This window comes from Lissotriton helveticus, chromosome 7 (assembly GCF_964261635.1).
Source record: "Lissotriton helveticus chromosome 7, aLisHel1.1, whole genome shotgun sequence".
NCBI lineage: Eukaryota > Metazoa > Chordata > Amphibia > Caudata > Salamandridae > Lissotriton > Lissotriton helveticus.
This window is the reverse complement of record NC_136068.1, coordinates 1,639,853,475-1,639,877,605: the sequence shown is the minus strand read 5'-3', so window position 1 is coordinate 1,639,877,605 and position 24,131 is coordinate 1,639,853,475. Positions and strand designations below refer to the sequence as shown.

Sequence of the window (24,131 nt, the reverse complement as noted above, 5' to 3'; positions counted from 1 at the left end):
TTCAACTACGCTCTAATTATATATTTACATCCACAAGCCACTTTAAATGTTTCTACATTGCCAACCATAATCACAATTTAAGTTTTTTGTTTGCGCTACGTTTTCAGTTGTATCGGTCCCTTTAGCTGTTCTCACGGGCAGGGTTTCTATTCACAAATGGATGCCGCTTTGTCGTGCGTTGAGAGTGGGTGCTGAAGGGCGGGGTCTGCGCGAGTGACGGACTTCCGATTCCTGATGCGTGAGGTACGTGCTCTTCCGGCGTGGGTGACATTGGTAGGGCGCTGAGGTCTTGGCAGGTCTTACTTTCGACGGGAAAGGACGCGGGTGGACCCGACAGCCTCCACCATGTTTCGTACCATGCTGACCCATGCTAAGAAGCATCCGAGCGTGAGTGGGCGCCTCGGCGGGCACAGGGGTGGAGGGAGACGCGAGCTTTGTAGCAACAGCAGCGAACGGAAAGGGAAACTGCCTCAGAAACGACAATTGCGGCTTTATACCGAATGGGTGGGGGCGTTTTGAGAGCGCAATAATCGTTCATTTGTATTAACAGCGCTGACCGAGAGAAAAAAGCGTTACTCAAGAAGTGCAAATAGATTTCTGTAAAGCCAGTCACTCATTTATTTGTAATGTAATCTCCAGAAATACGCCCGCAAGCTCTCTGTTAGTTGTAGTATAGTACACTTCAACATAATTTCACTAGCGTGCTGCCAAATCGGCAGTTTTCCCATGGGATCATATTAAGGAGTGCCCCCCTGTCAGCTCTATTACTCGAGGAAGTCCTGACACGCAACGGCTGCAGGCAAGCCTCAATCTCTGACACTTGTAACTTACAAGCGCAAACGTCCGCATCTGGTGCTTTACAAAACTATGGGTCAACATACATTGGAAAGTTAGAATAAACTTTAGTTCTATCTCTGGTATCGGCTCGTACTATTTCGGCTGACCGATGCCCCCCCCCCCCCCCCCCATGACCTGCTTCTCCCAGTGCACCCATGTGCTTATTTCATGTGCACGTTAATCAACCTAACTCTCTGCCCTAAACCCATTTTTGTGGTACAGTGGGAAAATCAGTTGTTTGTTTTGTATGCTTTACAAAAACATGGTATTGGGTAAATTTTCCAGCACTATTCAGGAGCTGCATTTATTGGTTGGGTATTTACTAAATGTGGCCACTGTGCTGGAAAGGAAAGTCCGTTTTGCTTTTGTTTGGAACTATGCTGACATTCAAAACAAACATGTAACATCCTTGCAGAAAGTCTTACTAAGACCACAGTGGATTTGTCCTTGACAATTCACCCCAGCTATCGAACTTCAGGATGGTGTGATATATAAGCAACAATGTACATACATCATTTCGGTTTACCTGTATGACTATAAACTCGTAATCACAGTAAATGTAAACATTTGATCGTTAAGGGAAATGTTTTTAAAACTAAAACATATGACATTAAACACTTAATATCTTTTTATGCTCCTAACACCAGCAAACTGTTACACTGATCGTTATTCTTTAAAGTACTAAAGATATGAACACCAGTACTTTCCGAAGGCATTTGTGGAGCTTCAATGAGTGGTAAAGGCTTGAACATTATCAATCTTTTATCCGAATTAATACATTTCTCACCATTCCACACTACGTCAATCTTCTTATCCCATCTTGGCCACCAATATAACTGCTTTGTTCTCCTTAGTTTTTACAACACCAAGAGGTCTTTCGTGACAGTCACAATCTTGCCTCTTAATTTGCTTGGTGAACGAGCCTCCCACTTCCCAAGACAGATTAACTTTCCACCGATAACTGATTCCTTATTTGCATTGGATTCCGGTGCGTGTCTTGGATTTCTTGGCGGTTGGCTTCGACTTGGGTCAGGCTGTGTCCTCCCTGCGAACTCTGTGGGCGGCTGTGTGGACCTTTTGGGGTTCGGGCTTTGAGCCGGTGAGCCCCTTGGTGTCCTTTCCTCCGGGTTGAAGTTTCTGGTTTTGCCTGTTTTCTGTCCTGATCCTCTTCCTCGGGTTTAGGTACAGCTGCTCTGTTTGGCTGTTTGTGCGGGCTCTGGAGGTGTGCTTCCTTCCTGCTGTGCCTTTTTCATAGGGTGGCTTCCCTTTTTGTTTCCTTTGGGCCGGCTGATCATGATCTGGGGCCTTCTGTGGCTACTCTCAGTCAGTGGCTGAGTTGGCTGTGGGGCCTGCGTTTTGGCTTGTGGTGTGTTGGCACCTGGGTCGGTTCGAGGTTGCTCGCCTCGGGGGGTGGCTGCGTAATGGGCTTGCTTCTGGGGGGCTTCCCTGGCCGTGTTCTGCGTGGATGCTGCTTGGTGTTATCCTCGTGCTTTTATGTCCCATGGTCGTTGGGTGATGCGTGGGACTGTCTCCTGCGTTTGTGGACACAGTGTTGCGTTCTGCTTGGGTTGTGTGACTTTCTGCTTGTGCTGCTTAAGTCTGTTTTGCTACTGAGTGAAGCCGATTCTTGCTTTGGTATCTGCTCATTAGTAAGGACGGGGAGGGCTGACGAGGAGTTAATGACTGGTTATTCACCGGTAATATTCATTAGTCAGAGTCGTAGCCCTCCCCGTCCAGGTTCCCATCCCTCCCTCCCTGTTCAACTTCTTGTGCTTGATGGTACAGGATGTAGATGGGTGTGTCGTAGGGTTATATGCCTCCGGGTGTGGCCTGGAGGGAAGGGATGGGTTTTTAGTTGCTTGGGAGTTTCTGGTGGGAGGAGCTGTGCTCATTAGTAAGGACTGGGACGGGGAGGGCTACAACTCTGAATAATGAATATTACTGGTGAGTAACCAGTCATTTGGTTACCTCCGCTGTCAATTCATACTCTCAAAGTACGCTCTAGACAAACTAAAATTCTTCATGTTAAACCATATTCTGACTCATGACGAGGCTGCCATCTTGGGAGAAGGTTACTCTCAACCTGTCTTTGAGCAGCCTATACATTAAGAATTGCTGCCCCAATGCTAGACCAAACCACACTCTCCTAAAGTGGTGGTAACCAATAGGAGTTATAAATGCTGTCCAATGTATGCTTTCCTGATGCAATACTACCTGTTATGCAGATTTCAGATCTATAGTGGAAAACCACTTCATACCCTTGGTAACAGATAACTAAATAAGTGGTACTGGAAATTGATCTACAAAAATGTTTTTAAGATCTCTTAAATCCACACATAATCTGACACGCCCATTTGCTTTGTGCGCCACCACCAAAGGGGCATTCAATCTGAAGAATCAATTTGCTCAATGATACCGTGCTTTTCCAATGTACCCACTTTTTACATAACTACTACCTCCCTTCCGCTTAAGGCAGTGGTTCCCAAACTTTTTTGACCTGTGGCTCCCTTGACCTAATCGGCAGTTGGCCGTGGCTCCCCACCATTTTTTTTACCGGTGGGTGGGTGGTATGTACCTCCTGTTATCTTCCTTAAAGTAATTGGGACGCATTCTTTCACTCATCCAACCATCCGTTCACTCATCCAGCCATCTGTTCTCTCATCGATCCACCCTTTCACTTCACTCATCGATCCACCCTTTTGTCCATCTACCCCTTTCACTAACTCATCAATCCTTACATTCACCCTTTCACTCATCCATCCATTCACCATTTCACTTATTAATTCATCATCCACCCATTCACTTGCTCATCATCTACCCTTTCATTCATCCATCCTTTCACACCCATCCACTCACCCATCAGCTACCCTTTCCCTCATCCATCCATCCTTTCACACACCCATCCACACTTTTACCCATCCATCTACCTTTCCACCCATACATCCATCTATTTACCTTTTCTCTCATCCATACTTCCACTCATTCACTCATCCATCCTTTCATTCATTATCTATCCATTCCCCATTTCATTCATGCATTCATCCTTTCAGTAATCCATCCAGCCATTCAGACATTCCTTCGCTTATTTACTCACCCACCTTTCCACATTATGAGCTGAGCCTTTGTCTGCAGAGTTGCAGGCAGAAGAGGCCTATCAAGAACGAACTACAGCAAGGGGTGGGGTGCGGTGGGGGAGCGTTCACTATGCCCCTGCACATAGGCAGACTGAAAACGTAGAAGTCATGAGTCACACATGATGCACAGTGCCAGGATGTGAGGTTACTGTAACATGGTGTTGTTTCCAGGGCTTTAAGCGGTGTAAAAAAAATGGGGGGTCTCTTCAAAGGGGGTGTTGGATGTAATTAAGAGCGCATTTTAAAACACCTATGCTAAAAATCTGCGCTTAGCATAGTGTTGCGCCCGACTGGTATTATGTTGTTTCTGTCATTGCATCCAGATATATAATACAGCAAGTATCATTGCACCAACAACAAGCCAGGACTATTGGCTTTGTCAATGGTTGCTAGTTCCTTAAAATAAAAAAGCAGCAACCATGGCATTGTTGAATATAATATTGAAAATACTTCAGTTCAAAAATGATGAGACAGTGAAAGAACGGTAACCTGTTCTTTTAAACTTATTTCACAGGCTTCTTTAAATGAAGTGTTCTCTAACATTGCAGAGTGGGCATTTTACTTTTTTTTTATCTAACAGAATGCCCTTCTGTACACTGAGGCAGGAGGAGGCCGCCACATGCTTGAACACCCCTGACTGCCCCCTGGTCATTCAGTAAGTGGCAATCAGCCCCATACAGAATTTCAATGGGCGGGGGGGGCTGCTCCTGGAGGAGTGTGAGGCGGCTCCAGCAGCGGGGGTGAGGCCTGTCACAGGGGAGCAGCGCTGCTCCCTGTGATGGCCCTGGAATTTACGGACGGTTGGTCACCCTAGCTGTGCGCGGAGCCCCTAGCACCTCATTACGGCGCACTGGGGAGCCGCGGCGCACAGTTTGGGAACCACAGGCTTAAGGGTATGTTCCTCACTTTGTGAACACAGGGTTTGGCGATATCCTAAAGCTTTTTAAGAAAATAATTTTATAAAGCACAAATTAGACCCGAAGATATCGGGTATCAGAGCTCTTTACATGAGCACGAGTTTAGTTACACTAGGACACATTCATTTTTTATTATGCACGGGGAGATTAAGTCATTTGCCCAGAATCACAGGATGTTGAGCATCGTTGCTGAGACGCAAACCCAGTTCCCCAGTTTCGAGGTAGATTGCTCTAGCCGGAAGGCTGCATCCTGTCCCCAAGTCTTATGAATTTCTGTCCGTATTCCCATGAACAACAGGGGAATTGAAAGTTTTTGTAAATAAGATAAGTAAAAATCCTTCCTTCCCATATCTTGCTGTTAACAATTAAGACGGGCTCATAGCTATTCGCGTCAAGTAGAATACCCAACTCACCTTGATCCCGCACCCTAACATAGATGAGCCACTTTCTGCTGCATACATTTTGCATTCTGCTAACTTGTTTTTAAATTCAAATTCGAATCTCTGGAACCCCAATAAGGCAATAGGTTTACTGGTGAAACTTTGTGGCTTAATGTCGGTTTTCATTAAGTCTCATCCTATCTTTGGAATGAAACATTCAGCCCACACTTTCTTGTTGATAGTGTATGGTGAATCTGAATTATCCATCAATTTAGCCACCTGCCTGCCCAAAACACCAAAATATCGTACACCAGTTTGCTCATTCTACAATAATCAGTGTGCGTGATATTGTCATTAATGCTAAGACTCTGAAGTTGTTCCTAATCCAAATCTACCTGATGCTCTCCTCCTCTACCTCCTACTTCACAGATTTTGTTCTTCCAGACTTTCATCTACCTCACACTTAACAGAATTGTATTGCGGCACAATAGGAAAATGCCCTGTAACCTCACATTAACTGATGGGCATTTCTTATCATGGGAAATATGTCCAGAACTACCACAACGATAACCTCTTCCCTTGAGTTCTTCCATCCTCTCGTTCTGATGATAGTTTTTTTTTTAGCTGCTATTTCCACATTGGCATTGGTTTTTTTAGACTACTTTAACGGTTTCACCTGTATTGTCCTTCTTTCCTGAAGAAATGATAGATTTCGCACATTGTGACGCGAGTTCTGCCTTGATTACTATGGATTTGTCCTCTTTTTAAATTTGACTCCTCGTGAATCCATAACCTATTTTGCAACCATGAATTTTTGGCAATGCATGATCACTAATCAGTTCACAGTTTAGTAAACCAAATCTACATTTAATAGCTAATTTTTTAACATAGATAAAAAATCCTCAATTTTCTCCATTGAACTTACTTTCCTGCGATGAAAGTTATAGCGGTCAATTGCCACACACAGTCGGTGAGTATTATACATCAAGGTCTTCTAGTGCGTGCATAAACACATCTCCTTCGCCCCCTGATTGGGGTTTCGTTCCCATGCGGTTGTACACCTTTAGAACTCCTGGACCCAAACAATGCAATCTAATTTTCTTTTTCATGTCTGGTGTAAAATCATCACTGTCAAAAGTAGAAATGTAATTGACAAAATACTCCTTTCATTCTTCCCCCTTAATGAGGTTCACACTCATGTACCTAAAAGGTTGAGGAAGACTAAGTTTAGCACAGCCATGATTAATAAAGTAAGATCCCTCCAGTTAAATTATGCTTACAATGGTACTGCTGGTTCTTGGGATTTTCCAAAGTTAACATGAAATCTACCTGAAAATTAGCTGAACCTGGAATACACAATATAAAGAAAAGCAGGCAGTCATTTGCCAATAATAGCACATTATCCCAACTGTTTCAATTATCAAATTCGGAAGAATGTAAGCAATGTATCCAGTGAGGGGCCTATCAGGAACCTTGACTTTCACTACTGCATATTCAACCAGAATAACCAATATTTGACAGATTGCCCGCTCACCACATGATGAATGTAGCGGGTGCATATAGATTGGAGAGTGCTCGGTGCTTGATTCTGAGATTGCTCTCGTTCTGAGAGGGTGAGAGATCCTGTACTACTAGAAGTACCATGAGCGGAGTAACTGATCCAGGCAGGTGCACACTGAGTGGAGCTTCCGTAGCGCAGTTTGACCATGAGAGCACTTGCGCGGTCAGCCTGAGTTCTAATGGCGGCTCGCATGTTTTCTGGCGTTTGCTAATTCGCTCTATAATCGCCGTTAATTGTCAAAAGGTCCAAAAGGATCACAGTGCCTGGAGTTTCATCGGTATCGATAGTCGTTGAATGCTCTCCAGAGTGTAGCACTAGATTCCTGGGCGGTAGAGTTAAATTGTTCTACCCCAACTGCCGCTGTGTGGCCTCAACTATCTCTAGATTCACATGAAGATGAGGTTTAATTAGTGTAGGTTTGGGGTTTGAGCAGCTTGTCAACAGTACTGTTACTTTGAATTTCCAAATTAAAACACCACTTGTAACGTATCTTTAGATTCTTCATGTCAAAGCCCGCAGCAAAGACTGAGCACCGGTTTTTCCCCTCAACTGTCTCTCACTCTCACTACATTTCAAATTCCGAGAACGCATGCCAGTAATAACACAATACCCACTTTTTGCCCTGATACCTCTGAATATAGGACTGCTCCAGTTGTACGTTTTCCTTAGATTGTTTACATTCAGGAGTAAAATGGATATCCAGGAGTAAAATGGATATCCAGTAGTCCAGATTTTATCATGGATAGGGCTTAGCATGTAATGGATGCAACCGCGTTTGCTAAAAGGAGTTGGTGTTTATTACGTTGCCTCATGCTGACTTTTCCTCCTTTGTTCTAGTTGATCCCTCTGTTTGCCTTTGTTGGACTCGGAGCTGTTGGTTCAGTTATGTATGCACTTCGTGTGACGATGAGAAGCCCTGACGTCTCGTAAGTGTTTTTGTTTTTTTTACATCTACCTCTAGGCACAATCTTGTAATTGAGCTTTTTCACATGTTGATGTTGATCCTGGTAAACTAGACCACCTTAACTTTAAAGACCAATTACATAATATATCTTAACAAGAGTTGACATGAACCTCTGATCCCAGTCCATGCTCTTGGGATGGTGAGCTCCTACCTGAAGATAAATATTATTGTAGCCTAAATAAGACCATAGAGAGTCCTAATCACACACATGCATTACTGAATTATATCCCTGTATGCTTATTTTTTGGCTGAAAATTAACTACATTGCCGCGGAATAGAAGTCTATGGTTTAACATAAAAATACTTACATGCCATTCATCTAGTGGTCACCAAGTCCTAACAATACAACAATTAACCGAACGTGATGCATAGATTTCATTTTGTGACCATTTATGAAACTACAAAGTATCCAACAGTTACTAATCCCCTGGAAAACGTGTAACCTGTGATTAAATACCATGTGGATCCCACATTAGCAGCAGTATCTTGACAGTAACATTTTATTTACAATTAATCAGTCCCTCGAATGGCCTGGGAGAAGTTCTGTGCTACTCCTCTCTCTAAAACTCAATGTTTGTTTGAGAGCATTTGTTTATGCACCGCACCGATAGGTCCCGCCCCTGCATGTCAATGGGACTGAGATCCGTACTTTGACTTCTTATTTCGGAGGTTCTCCCCCCCCCCCCCCTGCCATATAGTCCTAGACATCTATACTGGTGTGGTTTGGATTATTGTCCTTTCGCTGATCCGCTTTTGGCTAAGCTACAACTGTTGAACAGATTATGTCATGTTTCCCTCTAAAATCTACGGATGTAGAGGGGAATTCATGGTGAACTTGACTGTGCTACATCCTGGTCCTGCAGCTTCAAGTAGGCTCAAGTCATCACCTCTCCACCATCATGCTTTACAATTGATGAGGTTTTGTGGTGATGTTCGGTGTTTAGTTTTTGCCAAGCCTGTAATTGTGCGTTATAGCCAAACAACTTTACTTTGGTCTCATCTATCCTAGAGGGCATTGTTCCAGAAGTTGTGCTGTTTGACAAATGCAACACTGTATTTGGAGAAAAGGGTTTTTTGGTTGGTTAATTTTCCAGAAATGCCATACTTCTGTTCTTGTTAATAGAAACCTGAACTCTGTTTACCATATTGATGAAATATGGCTACACGGATGAATCTTTGTGTATTTCTTTTTGTAATTGCAGAGGCCATTAGAATGTTGATCTGGAAGTGAATTTGCTAGTGAACCCTCTCCTGGGTACATTAACTTTTTGAATATTTTTCATTCTTAAAAAAAATCTCATATATTGTGGATTGATGGCTTCATATTGCTGATGGCTTTATAACCTTTTCCAGACAGATGAACAGCAAAAATCTTTGCTCTTAAATTGTCACATTTATCATTTGTCATAGTCTTGATGTGTTATCACACAAGTGAATGCTCCAGACCAAACTGGCAATATTTCGGGGGGCGGGGGGGGGGTGTTTTTGTTGTTGTTGAGGTGTTTGTTTAAACGTAATACAGGTGGTAACAGTTCAAAAGGCTAAGTTATCGGGCTTTTGTTTGGAAGCACCTGATTTCAAGAGGTTATTTTGTGCGGGTTGGCTCCACTGGACTTATTTTACGGGACTTGGGCACTTTGGTCCTTTTCACTGATGGAAGCTCTTAAACTATTTGCTGGTTGTAGGGGCATTGGTGGCCGCCTTCTAACATTTAAGGCATTGAGGGAAGCCTGGTGCTGCAGTAACAGGGGTTCATAATTTCTGAATAGTATCTCAAACAGCGATACTCTTCAGAGATACCGGGACTGAATCTATGTGGAATGAGCAGCCCACTGCACGTGTTCCGGATCAGGGCTAGGGCACACAGTTGTGAAACCCTGCTCCCAGTTCCTGTTCAAGTCCGGTGGAATAAATAAAACATAGCAGTATAAAGTTGTTCTGTACTGTAAAGCTCTAGCAGAGTCCGTAGGAGAGGCCACTTGTTGTATGCCATGCAGTGCTTAATTTGTGCCGGTGCTAAGCACCGGCACTTAATTTCCAGGGCCGGGTCTACACATGATGTTGGCTGTTCACTAAAATCACACGGGTCTCCCCGGTGAAGAGATGGTATTGCACGCGATTGTGTGTAAAATGGTGCAAATTGGATGCCGCAGCAGCAGCCCGCTTCAGAGGCACTGTCACACTTAGAAACTGCCAGGGCCGAAGGGCCCCTGCCTCGTCATAAATTACAGGGTCATCGCTCCAGCGCTGTGGCCTGCACGCACTGCTCCCGTGGTGAGCTGCGCCACTGCTGCTACAATGTATCCTATTCCGATGCCCGCGGCGCCACTGAGGCAGGATGTTATGCAAAGAAATCTGCCCGGGGTGGCGGGGAGCGACGGGGTGGGAAGTCCTCACCTCCAGTCATGTTGCCAGAGCGAGAGCCGGAAGTTTACTAAGAAGGCAGCTGGCTACAGGAAGCGTTTGGGTATGGGGAGAGAAGGATTTTTTTTTTTTTTTGCTGAGTTTTATATAGCGCGAACTAGAACCGAACCAGTTATCAGAGCGCTTTACATAGCACCAGTTACGTTACATGAGGACACACACTTTAATTTTTTTAGGCACGGGGAGATTAAGTGATTTGCCCAGAATCACAGGGGGTTTTTGGCGTCGTTACCGAGACTCGAACCCAGTTACTGGTCTTTCAAGGGCACCGGTATGTGGCGGAGTCTGACCTAGGCCTTCCAGACTCTGAGGTATTGGTCTGTGACTGACCGAACTAGGGGCACTCACGTGAAACATGATCTATGGTGGTAATCCAGTTCTGTCCACGGACTATCAAGAGGATGTGGGCAGGCAAGGGCCTGACACTGCCCCAGCCCTTACGCTTTTATGAGGTAAGAAGACTGATGTGCCTGTTTCTGCCCCAGTCTGATCTTCCTGTCAAAGATACCCCGCCAACAATGTTGGGCTAGGAGTAAGGGACCTCACCCTCCGCTTTTACTGTCTGGTATTTTCTAACTGTGGATCGTAGAAAAGTAAGGACTGCGGGCCCCGTCATGTGGGCCCGGACCCTAGCATCGGAGCCAGAGTGGTTATTACGGGCGAGGCTGTCTGTGTCTGGTGGTGCTGCTGCTCTCTGTGCAACCCGGGTGGATTTCAACTTTATATCCAGGACTCAGACCAAGCCATCCGTTGCCCCCACACCTCAGCGGCTGCCTTTAAGCCTGGCCCCCACCCCCTGACTTAGCCTGTCTGACACCTGGAGCACTCGCCTTGTCCAGTCCAATCCACAGTCAGCGGGGCTCCCCCAGCCTAACAGGAAGAGCCCCCCCACCCTCGCCAGAAGGATATCTCCTGCCACTGAAGGGTGTAGGGAGCAGGAGACGCCACAGACCGAGGGCTGCCTCTCTTGATTAAACGGCGTTGGCACCGGAGGCTCTGAGCTATATAATACTATACTGATATAGCGCTGAGTTCTAAAATTTAGAATCGTGAAATAGTGGTGCCACTGCCAGGTACCTATTGTTAATCCTGACCTCCTACGAAATATGATTCCGCGCCTATCATTACAGTTACATAGAAGTACACACCCACTTCCTTTAGGCACATCACGAGTAGGGCCTCTTATGTCCGGGCAGTATTGTAATGTCTAATTCGAATTGGACAGAGCGCGGTTGCACTGTCCAGATCCAACGTTTCCAGTGTTTAAATCAATCCAGAACAGCGCTCGGACAGGACTATGCCAAAACAACTCCGATCCCTGCTTCAAAAACCCAGGTACGAAACTAACAAGAGTAGCCAGAATCGCCACTTTGAAGCAAGCAAGCACAACACACCTTTGAAGAGCTCAGTGCACCATTTCTTCCATCCTTTTATCTGCCCACGTACCCATTTATACTAGTCTCTCACTTCCAGCCCTCCTTTATTTACCTTTCCGTCCACCCTTTCATTCATTCATCTTTTGATCCATCTATCAATCATATCATTCATCCTTTTGCCCATGTGTTAATCTTTTTCATCCATCCATCCGTCCATTCTTCCTATTATCATACCTTTCTATCTGGCCACCATCCTTCACCTATCTATCCATCCTTTGATTTTGCATCCAATCTACTCTGCCCCCCCATGTGTCCATCATTGCACCATTCAGCCCATCCACCCTTCCATCCCACCAACTAACCATTTAGCTATGCTTTCCTTTCTCCCGTGCGCCCACTTTTCTATCCACTCATTAAATATCCATCCTTTCACGTGTCCACACATCATCCTTTCATTCGTTCAGTCTCCCATTCTTTCCACGTGTATGCATCTTTTTTTTTTTCTCCCTTCCACATTATTTTCTTTCTTACCTTTATTTCTCCTGCTTCCTCTTTATATTTGCCTCCCTCACTCTCTACCCCATTATCACAATTTCTCTTTCTCTGTCACTCTACATGGCCTCATTCTTGTCAGCCTTTGGCCCATACCCCTCCTCTGTGATGATGTTCCCTTCTATATCCTTGCTGCCAGACGCCCTGCCACGTTGTCCGTCAATGCTGGTACAGTTTTGTTGCATGGTGTAGTGTCCGAGACACTGATTCCTTACAAGAAGGCATGGCCTGAATTTCAATTAAGGAGTAATTTCAGTAATTCTGCATTATACTTTGCATATTTAAGCCACCCCTACCAAGATGGGTACTTAGCTGGGTGTTGTGGTGATAAGCCCTGCCCCAGAGATGCGTATATGAGATCAGAGCTGTACTGTGTCTGGAAGTCAACAACACACCCCGGCTGGATGCCTATATGTGACATTTCCATGGTTTATGGCGTGGATCATGGATGCTTGTGCCATTTTCACGGTTTTTGGCCTAGCCCTGGCCTGGATGCTTATGTGTGACATTGCCATGGATTATGGCATGCTTTCTGGCCTGAGGGCTTAAGTAAGATATTTCCACTGTTTATGGCTTGGGTGCTTGCTTATGTGTGACATTTCCATGGTTTTTATGGCATGGGTGCTTATGCATAGCTGCCAAGGTTTCAAATTGCTATGTGTGACATTTCTATAATTTAAGTGTAATTATGAGTGACATTTCAACCACTGAGTGACACTGTACTCGCGAGCAAAATCAAGCAGTATTGACAAGGGAAATTGTTTGATATAAACATTAGAAATGACACACATATTGGAGGAACAAGAAACTAAGAATCTTAAAACTGCTCCAAATCACAGAAATGAAAGGGCACTAACCTAGTGTCCTTGTACAGTGATCGTAATTTTGGGAATATGCAGTGCATCATTGATACAGTCAAGTGCTTTCAACAGGTACATTTAACCTCTCATCTGTGTGAAATCACTGTGGTAGCGTTAATTTTATAATAAATACTTCTGTCTCTAGTAAAGTCACAACACTTCACTGGTGCACCTAGGTAGGGAAAAAATAATAATAATGCAGCTGCCGATGTCCTTGAGAAGTGTCTCTATGTCTCACTCACTGGCTCAGCCGGTAGCAAAGTTAATCTGCCCCCAGTCACATTGCTGGTGAGGAGCTCTGAATACAAAACTAGTCAGTGGCACAGCTCTGATAGTGTGCAAGCGCCTGCCCTAAACACCTCGGACTCAGAGCTGAGTTCTAGAGTTGCCAGGTGTCGACAGGAACACTTAGTGAGGGTCCCGGCTGGGGCACAGGCTGAAGGAGGAAATAAGAATCAGAAGTACTAGTACCTACTAGTACTACACTAACCTAGTCACATAGCTCAAAACTGTAACAGCAATCTATACAAGGCAGCTGCGGAGAAGTGTTTAAAAAGATGTCATTGGTAAGTACAGTTTAGTTAATAGATTACCTGCTCTCTCAGGCACCGCACTTAATAATTATTCATGATCGTCACTGGGCAACTGAGCCTGGATGCGGCCCGGTAGGCTTGGTCCCTCCCAGTGGCATGATATATTACTGCCACCGATGTGCCATCAGTTATGCTGCAACCAGTGAACACAGCAGCTTGCTGCACCCACTCTCACTGCGACTGCCCCACCGGCGCTGCCTCGGTGACCCTGACTCATGAGCCAGCCTCTCTGGCCCGGTCTTTGGCTGACTGTTGAAGGTGGGATCCAATACCACTATGTGTAACATTTCCATGTGTTCTGGCCGGAGGACATGTGTGGCATTTTAAAGGTTTATGGCTTGGGTGCCAGTTGAGGGTGTGGGCGGAGCCAATGGATGAAGTGGGTGGAGCTAGTGAAGGAAGTGGGTGGAGCCGGGGAAATGGGTGTGGCCTCTGACAAACATTTGAGCACCTGGACTTCAAATTTTACAAATTAAGCACTGATGCCATGTCCCATTTATGACTTACCCTGTGCTGCTCCGTCAAAGGCAAATAGTCTGGGCCCAACCCCAGGAACCTTTGTTCTTGCCTACCCACGAAACACTGCTGTGCTCCTCATGCTCTTCTCAGCTGCTGCTGGCTGCACTGCTGCCATACTGCACAGCAGAGCATGTATGGAGCGTCAACTTGCACAGCCTTCAAGTTCTCATGTTCTCTCCTACTCACCACACATGCACCAGCACCCCACTCGTGTGTGCACACACACCAAAGTCCCCCAAACAAAATGCCACACCCGCATGCCTTCTCAACACCCGCTCACCCATCAAACATTCCACGGAAATATGGGACCTACTGCACAACCATGCTTCGAACCTGCTCTTTCTCACAGAAACCTGGCTAATCCCAAGCTCTGCACTGGGCATCGCTACCGGCACCCCGCTGGTTACAAGATCATTAGGTAATCAGCACAAGCCTGCAGGTGGTCACCCTCGTATTCAAAGATACCATCAGCAGCACCTCTTATACAGACACCCCCACCAGCTACATGGGTCCCCTCACGATCAAGATACATATCCCAGCAAATTTCTCCCTAGGTGGACATCATGAACTACCCGAAGACCTTCCTGATCAAAGCAAGCACTGTAATCCTCCCAGACCTTAACTTCCACCTAGGTGACTGCAGCGAGCCAACCTCCACAGCCCTTCTAGAAAGCCCCATAAACCCTGCCTCAACCAGCATGACCACACCCTCCCACACTGACGGAAACCTGTTTGACTCCATTTTCTCCTCCATCAGCAACATCAGTTGACAAGTCAGCAACTATGACCTGTGCAGACCACGCCTTCCTCAGTTTCAGTATACCCAGCCTGCACCATCAGACATATCACCACAGGAACCATCCATCATTACTGGAAAAGAATCTCCGCAGAGGGATGGGCTTCCGTGCTCTCCAAACACTATCCAGAGCATGCCCGCGACCTGCTGAAAGCCATCTAAAACCTCACTAACTGGATCACCACATGTGCTGACACCATGGCCTCCTCAAGCACAGCCTAAAGGCAAGATCCCGGCCACAGGCCAGCTAGTTTACAGAGGAACTTAGGTGGCCGAAATGTCACTGCAAGCAACTGGCGCTCAAATGGAGAACCAGTCGAGACATTGCAGATAAAGACCTCAAGGTACAGAACAAAAAGCACACAGATCTTGCACATCGCTTCAGTGCCAGCACTAACAGCAGCAAGGACATTTTCGCCATCAAAGATTTCACGCCACCTCCTGCTGACTACAGTAACGTCACCCCAAGACCTTTGTAACAAGCTCTCGCAGTTCTTCTGTGAAAAAAAATCTCCATATACATCAACTTCGACCCTAATATACCCAGTTACTGTTGTAACTCAAATTCCCATTGCGACCAATGAACGAACCCTGAGCTTGTGGCCTGCCGTCACCAGTCTAAATCGCTACTGCCATGAAGACATCCATTTGAGGTCTCCTTCTCAAATGCTCCTCCTGACCCTTGCCCCGCCACTACTTAAAAAAAAAAAGCAATAACCACAATCGTCAATGCCTCCATGGACTCTGCCACATTCCTGGACATCTGGAAATATGTCAGTCTTCTGATCCAGCCCGCTTTACAACTACAAACCCATCTCTATTTTCCCATATCTGGCAACGGTGTTTAGAGAAAGTAATCAACCGAGGCCTCACCGACCCCTTAACCAATCACCTGCTCCTTGATGCCAGGCAGTCTGGATTCAGGCCCAACAACCGTACTAAAAAAGCACTTATTGCTGCAGTAGATGATATCTGCATGATCCTGGACTGAGGGAGACATGCCAACCCTCATTCTCCTAGACCCCTCTGCAGCATTTGACACTTTCTCACACCCCATTTTCATCAGGCATGTGCACAAGATTGGCAAGGATCCGTTCTCCGCTGGATCTGCTTTTCCTGTACCCCTTTGCTGTTAGGACCCACCCCACCACTCGTGCTAAGCCTTTTTTTGGCTATTTGATCATCAACCACTGTATCATCTCATTCAGCCCTTGTATCCATTTTCCGTTAACTTGGTTCTCCCGGGAAGCCAGTGACTCGCAGCTTTGGGGTAGAGCTTAAGCTTCCAACTTGGGGACTTGTGCACATGTGATATCTCTTCACAATACCTTTGTTCGAGCAGCTGCTTGTGTGCCTGCCCTGCGGCCTGCTACGTCCACTTGTTGGCATTCACTGATCACATTAAGTCTGATTCTCTGCACCCTAATTACCTTCAGTCGCCAACTGTGTGCCTTTTCTGTGTGCACACAGTTGTGTGCCCAAGAGTATCGCAAAATAGAAGACACACAAGATAAGCCTAGAATGATTGAGCTGCTCCTTTACTTAAGTTCATGCCTGGCTCGTGGAATCTACGGTTGCTAACAGTTCCCTGGATGGCTGGCATGCTGAACGCACTGTGTTTTTATGTGCCTCGTCACACATGGTGGTTTCTGGAATCCTGCATATGAGAGGCGGCTGCAGAATGTCTGTTTTGTTGTATGTTCAAGGGAGGGGTGGGAAGCTGGAGGGAGTGAATAGAAGAAACCAAGGTAGAGGAGAACGTGACAGTGTTCATAAACAGTGAGTGAGAAGTACGAAGAGAAATGAGGTATACTTAGACATGAGACATTCAGAATCTGATCATGGAGACACTAATCCAACAAATTAGGATACAAAGAGGTGGTGAAAGAGCGAAAGGAAAAAGGGTTAGATGCAGAGGTACTGAATGCAAGGATCAGACAATATAAATCGACTGAAAAATTGGAGGCGGGACAAAGACCTGTACAAGAGTGAATGGCAAGCTGAAGTGTGTGTCTGTGTGTGTCTCTTTCTTTCTTGGTGAGTATGTCAGTACTGGTCTACACCAAGCTGTGACAAACCTTTCTTTGTCTTTACTATTTTTAGAACCGACTACTGACACAGTGATTCAAGTGTGATCTGTTTTCATATAAAATGCTATGAATTTGTGCCTTCCTTTTGCATATTTTTTCTTTGTCCTCTGTGTGGTTCGATGTAACTGAAGAAATAACCTGACCTGAGGTAGTAGTGAAGGTATGTGGCAACTAAGTGATAGAAAATAAAGTCTGTATTTTATAATAATATTTTACATGATTTTATTGACAGCTGGGACAGGAAGAATAACCCAGAACCTTGGAGCAAAAACAGCCCCAACTACCAGTACAAGGTATGTTTGCAGGTTTTTCTTATGCTTCACTAGCCTGTAATAGTGCAGTCTTGTAAAGTAACACTGGCAGTGTCACTGCCAAGTAAACTGGGCGTCGTGTTTGTACACTGAGGTCCCATGACACTGTTGGCACTGTTGAGACATGATATGATGGTTGTAGATTAAACCCTGGTAGTACTGAGTGGTTGATTTGCTCTGGTTGTGGTCTGAATTGATTACGTTTGTCCTGATCCATGAGTGCAGTGCAATGCTTGGATTTATTAGGATGCCAGAAAAAAGAAATCCCCTCAATTTGGATCATGTTAGCAGCGAGTTTATAGTTTGATTGAGGAGGCTAGTTTTGTCAAAACATAGCTAGTAAGAGGGATGAGGGATCAAGATTCCTGATTAAGGTTTGCTCCTCACCTTGCATCTCGTGAGTCCCAAAGCTAGGGGCATATACTGAAGAGGAAGCAACAGAAGTGCTGCTAATAAAATTATGCACCTAAAGGCTGACTGGGATTTCTGCAGAAATGTGGTGTGCTATGTTATGTGGTTGAGGAGGTGATTAGTTATCAACATGGGCATTCACACTAATGCAGGTCTTTAATTTTAGACGTGTACCCATCTGTCTATATGACCAGCCATTCAAATTATCTAGGGAGAAAGGAAGGGTTGCTTCGTAAGTGGCCATCTGGCAAGCCAAAGATGGCAGCGATGGCCTACGAAGATAGTCAGTGGGCTTTGCTTTTCAACATAGGTACCATTTTGTAGCATGAAGCACAGCTGTACCTTTTGTATCCTTAATGACCTGGCCCTATGACTAACTCGTTTATTCTCCGTTCTCTGGGTGAATGGTGCTGGGGTGCCACCTTTTGCAGTTTGCCGTAGCTACACTTCCCCGTAGTTTAATGGTTGTAATAATAGTAAGGCAATAGTAAACCGAAGTTCTATTAAGAAAACTGAGAATAAACCCATCAATTTAAAATAGTTGGGAAATGTATGGGTTAGTTTTATTGAGTCTGTTCATCTTCCAGTTGATGGCTTCACTTTAAAAGGTGGTGTTTTTAACCCTAAGCTTTGGCTTCTGCTCTACCTGCTGAATTGCTTGCTTCTTAATCCTTTGTATTTTTACACTGCTGCAGTTCCCTGGATTTTGTTGGTGGCAGCCTGTCCAAGGGGCTTTTGACTTTGTTAGTTTGGATTTTTTTTGCTGTGCTAGTATGGGTCTACTAAGTTAGATTCTTTTGTTGTCAATATGCGAAATGTTTACCCTTCTCACAAAAGTTAATATAGATTAGGCTTCAAGCAAGGATTTTTTATTTTTTTTGCTGAGTTTTATATAGCGCGAACTAGAACCGAACCGAATCAGTTATCAGAGCGCTTTACATAGCACCAGTTACGTTACATGAGGACTCACTTTCATTTTAGGCACGGGGAGATTAAGTGATTTGCCCAGAATCACAGGGGTTTTTTGACCAACTGTATTTGTGCCCACTGTACAGACACTACTTATCCAAAGGACGTCGTAATGGATTTCTAAACTCTATTTTAAACTCTAACCAACTCAGCACTTATAGCATAGACTTTCAGCTGCACAAGACTGGACAAGAACTGCTTCATAACACCACCGGCAATTTTTACTTTTAGAGGTTGAAAGCTTGCAGGATTAAATAAAGATTAGCGTGCAAAAAGAACCTGCGGGCATCAGTTTAACACTCTGGGCACTATTCTAACTATGTGGGTAACTGCTGACCTTGAGTGTGTAAGGGGTAATGGGGTGTGCCACCTGATCACTGCAAGCCTTGAAACCACCATGCTGGTGCTTGCTAAAACTGCAATGAGAATGGCAGTAAACAGGCCTGGGCATACGTAAATGACCCACAGTAGCGAAGCAGGTAGCTAAATAATTGGCCCACATTTGCAAAATGGGGCATTTTTTTTACCTTCTAAAGATGCACTCTGTTTTGCACGGTGTGGGAGACTGCTTACGTTCGTGTATGCAGCAGGCAATGTTTTTGGTGGGGTCAGGAAAAAAAACGACCATCCAACCTAAAAATACTCCCATAAACTGCCAATGTACTGACCTGTAAGACCGGCCTTTCGGGCACTGCCAGATTGCCTTGTAGGCCAGTCTGACCCTGGCGAAGGAACTCAGCAAGTCAGAAGGGGTTTCCGTCTAATAGATAGTAGTTTGTCAGAGGAGGATGTTGAGTTAAGCTGCTTCTTTACTGGTACAAAAACAGAGGAAAAACTCCATGTTTTTCAGCCCTGGACCTAAATATCACTGAATCCGGCCATAGGAATGCAGACATAACTAGTGAGTAGGCAGCGCAGTGTAACACAGCAACAAATTTAAATGGGGTGAAAATAAACAGGATGTAAAAAGGAGCGCCTCTTAAAGCAAGTCATTTCATTTTCCTTGAGCCACCTTATAATGGCACTTACAGTATGAGGTTGATGACTCAGGAAATGGAAGATGATCGGGGTAGGATGGTCCATCAGGAAGGGGGGGAGGGGAGTCGGCTTACTGCAGGCGTGCCAGTCATCAAGCAAGAGTCCTCAAACTACTAATCCAAGTAATTGGCAATGCTATAGGCTTGGCCTATTTATATATAAAAGTGCTGTTTCTGTTATTGGTGGGTTTAGGCGCTGAAGTCATGCATCCATTGTTGCTTCTCCCAAACATTGCAGGCATATGCCTACTATAATGAAACAAAAAATGGCAGCGGCTAACCGTCTTGCAGAGGTATTGTACATAACCCATTGCTTTAAAGTTTAAGCATGGCGTCTAGGCTTAGCACCATCGTGTTGGCCATCTTGAAATGGTAAATCAATGATAAATCATAGACACCTGCAATAATGGTTACCTGGTTTAGAGGAATTTGCCATGTGGGATGTGGCGAACTGCAAATGAAAGGAGCAGCAAGCAAGCGACCCATTGGCACTAGAGAGCTGTAGCATCCTCCTTATAAAAAAAAAAGTAAGAGAAAAGGCAACTATAAAATGAGAAATTGAAAACTAAATACTGGCCAATCGGCCCTGACACTGATGTACATTATATCAGGTAGATTTGCACATTTGATCAAAAACTGATCTTTTACAGGGCAGGAGATCCAATGGCTGATGTGTACTAAACCATTGCTCGTGCAGTACGCTGTCATGGATTAAATCTAAGTGTAAACGACACTGACCAATGACAGAAGAAGGCTGACCCAAAAGCCCTAGATGGATGTATATTTACATATCTGGATTTATGTATTATGCTTTTTACAATCCATATGTCTACCTTTATTCTAACTTTTCATCGTAAACAATTAGTCCTATGACCTTTCATTGGCTTGTCTCCATAACCGACCCTGACCTACTGTGTTCATAAGCGTTTCCCACAAGCATCTATCAGAAATTCCTTAATAAAATCATAAATATGTTTTTGGAAAAAGTACATTTGTCAAAACAATATAAACTGTATTCTAGACCTTAATAAATATTACTGTATTCCCATGGTTTGTTTATATTCAGCTGTCATAACTTTGTGTTATGCTGTCAAATGATACCACTTTGTATGATTGCACTGCCGTTCATGGCAAAATTACAGCGTGACAACAATGTGAAAACAAGGCAAACAACCAGAACTTTAACCTATTCACACCGCTTGTTCTTGCTATGTTGGTATGAAAGGCTCATTTCATGCTAAAATATAGTGCTAAATGGCACGTTTGTATTTTATGTAATTGGTCATACTTTTCCTTAAATTTAGCATACTTACTCAAAAGCACATTTCATGAGTTTTCCACAGCCCTTAAAAATAATTGCATTACAGGCTTTAGCACAATGTATTAACAATCCACTTTAAAAGCCTACTGTCTTAAACACATGCTCTTCACAAAAACACATGCTCTTCACAAAAACACATGCTCTTCACAAAAACACATGCTCTTCACAAAAACACATGCTCTTCACAATACGTCAGGCCTATATGCTATGTCATAACTTCATTATCAACAGATCACTCCTAAGAAAACTGATAAAAACTTTTATCAGTGCATATTTAAATAAACATGATATAAACAGTATATTTAAGAGACAGGCTGACACTCTAGGTTAGAGAAACACAAATATTTGTATTTAATCTTTTCATTAAATATAGTTCAATATATACATTTCATAAGGGGTGAGCACAGTGGTGCACATACATACTGCATTCGTCCCTCTATTCATACATACATACACATAGGCTTGATGAGTTCACAGTATTCACTTATATATGTATTTCTGATATCTAGTGATTTCAAATGAGAACATTCCATATTATGAACAACTGGTGGAATTTTGTTAGTGGAGTCTAGGAAAGTATGTTAAAAGATATGACAACTTTTCTATGGCATAATGTGATTGTCACACTATTCACATATGTATTTCTGATATTTAGTGATTTCAAATATGAGAGAGCATTCCACATTATGAACAATTGGTAGAATGTGTTATTTGGTTCTAGGAAAGTATGATAAAATATACATGTTAAAAGATATGACAACTTTTCTATGGCATAATGTGATTGTCACACTATTCACATATGTATTTCTGATATTTAGTGATTTCAAATATGAGAGAGCATTCCACATTATGAACAATTGGTAGAATGTGTTATTTGGTTCTAGGAAAGTATGATAAAATATACATGTTAAAAGATATGACAACTTTTCTATGGCATAATGTGATTGTCAGGTGGTTTTGTTATAACTTCTTCTACGCGCGTTTTCGGCAAAACTGGCCTGTCCCAAATTTCAGTCTGAAAAACAATATAGAGCGCCTTTCGATGGGCCCTAACATCAATCATTACAGTGAAAATCACAAACACTTGTCTACTATGGCAATCTGTGATATTACAGGTACCAAATACTTGTTTACAGCCTGTAACAGTGTGATAACAATCCACTGTTAGTCCTATTTAACACGTGCTTTTTACAACCGATAAGTTCGGTCTAATCCATTTGTCATACCTTTTCATCATAAGACAAAATCTATGGCATCTGGCATAACTTATCCCTGCATAGCAATCTGGTCTATAGGTGTTCTCATTGGCAAGCACCTCTGCCCAACTGTACTGAGCTTAAGCCTTTCCACAAATCAACCATCAGGCAAACAGTCAGACAATTAGAAATGTGTACAAATGTATAGTTGGCTAAGGAAAATTCTTTACTAAGAGGGCCTAACGAGGCGTCTCACAGCAAATATTCTATATCCACGGTTTTTCACAGATAACCAATGCCCATGCATGCTAGTTTAATCTGTGAGGTTCCAGGAAACAACATACTCATTTGTAGATTTTAATATAGAATAATAACCCACCTTTTTATACATATTGTCTTTAACATATGCTTTTCACAATAAATCAACCCTACTGCCTTTTGTCGTAACGTTTCATAATAAACAGATCAGGCCTATGGACTGATCATTGGCATGTTGCCATAACCAGCTCAGTCCAACTCTGTGACAGCTGTGCTATCAAAGTAGACCTAAAAATGCATGTAGGTTACAGTAGCAGTGGGCATCCAAAACGTACTCCAATACAGAACTGCATTCTGAATACTAAAGTTAATGATGGAAAGAGAAGGGTATCTGTGCTGCTGTCATAAAAAAATAAACACTAACTTATAAAAGACGCTTTAACCGATTTGCAGTGCCAGCTGCATGTCGTTGAATTTTCAAGCTTCTTCCCATAGTATCATGCTTACAATGTGCTTTAGTAAGCCTTCTCTAGACAGGCATACTACTGCTGGCAGTTAGATAAACCAATTTCATCTGCATGGAGCAGAAGCACTTTTTTGTGCATAAGTGCACAACATTTGCCAAATCAAAACATATACTGCGGTTCACCAGCATATGAGCGGAGCCTATGGCGGAAGTGGGCTGACCCATTGCTCTATGCTGTATACCATATTGGTTTTGGAAGCATTATGTGAATTAAAGTTGAACAAAGAACATTGACCAACATACCCTATATGGCTGTATATTATATTCTTTTTACCAATAATCTTTAATTCACCTACACAGTCAAAGCTGTCTGAAAGGCCAGACCAAAAAAATCTGTTTTCTTGGTTTTTCCTCTAGTCTTGTCATTGCATATCTTAATCACGAACAGCTCAGTAAGGAATTGAAAACCTACTTATTGTACATGATTTTCAGGCTTAATTTTGTTTTCTAAAATTAATATCTAAATCGAGAGCATTACCGGTCAGTAATATTTGTGTAAGCCAAGCTTTACAATTTGTAGATTCGGTGGGCCTGGCTGTCCCTGTATACTTTCATTCTGTTACCTGTTTAATTTGCCTCTTTTTGCTGTTTAAATTGCGTATACATTGACTTAAGAGCTATTCAAGTATGTGCTATAGACTCATTTCTGATCTTGCATCGTTTAGAATGTTTGAGGCTGCTTTTCTTCGGGCTTTCAGCAGCACTCATAATGTGTCAATGTTCTAATTTTCCAATTGTGTGCATGTTGATGCCTGTCTCGTCCTCTGAGATTTATTCTGATGTATTCTTTTCTTTACTGCAGTTTTACTCCGAGACCATAGACTACAAGAAACTGAAGAAGGAAGGACCTGACTATTAAAGCACAAACCTCACCCCCGTGATCTGTACAGAAGAATGATGGTCTTCCACAAGCCGATTAACACAAATCAGTCTGAATAATGTTTTCTGTTGCTTTGCGATTGGTTAATTGATGTAAATTGAAGTTGCTTTATTTAATCCAACACATTTGTAAAATGTGTTCTACTGCTCCATGTTTGGGGTGTATACATTGAATAAACATACAAAATGTGTTCTGCTATTTTTTTCGACCCATTAAAGG

The 24,131-nt window shown here is 43.5% G+C and overlaps 1 protein-coding gene across 1 annotated transcript; it reads left to right on the top strand.

Moving 5' to 3' along the window:
• Positions 1–234: 234 nt before the first annotated feature.
• COXFA4 (cytochrome c oxidase associated subunit FA4) lies at positions 235–24,102 on the top strand. The gene is made up of 4 exons (XM_078655324.1): positions 235–387; positions 7,667–7,755; positions 17,236–17,296; positions 23,835–24,102. Exons 1-4 carry the CDS (start codon positions 346–348, stop codon positions 23,889–23,891), a joined length of 249 nt encoding a protein of 82 aa, XP_078511450.1. The 5' UTR covers positions 235–345; the 3' UTR covers positions 23,892–24,102.
• The last annotated feature ends 29 nt before the right edge of the window (positions 24,103–24,131 follow it).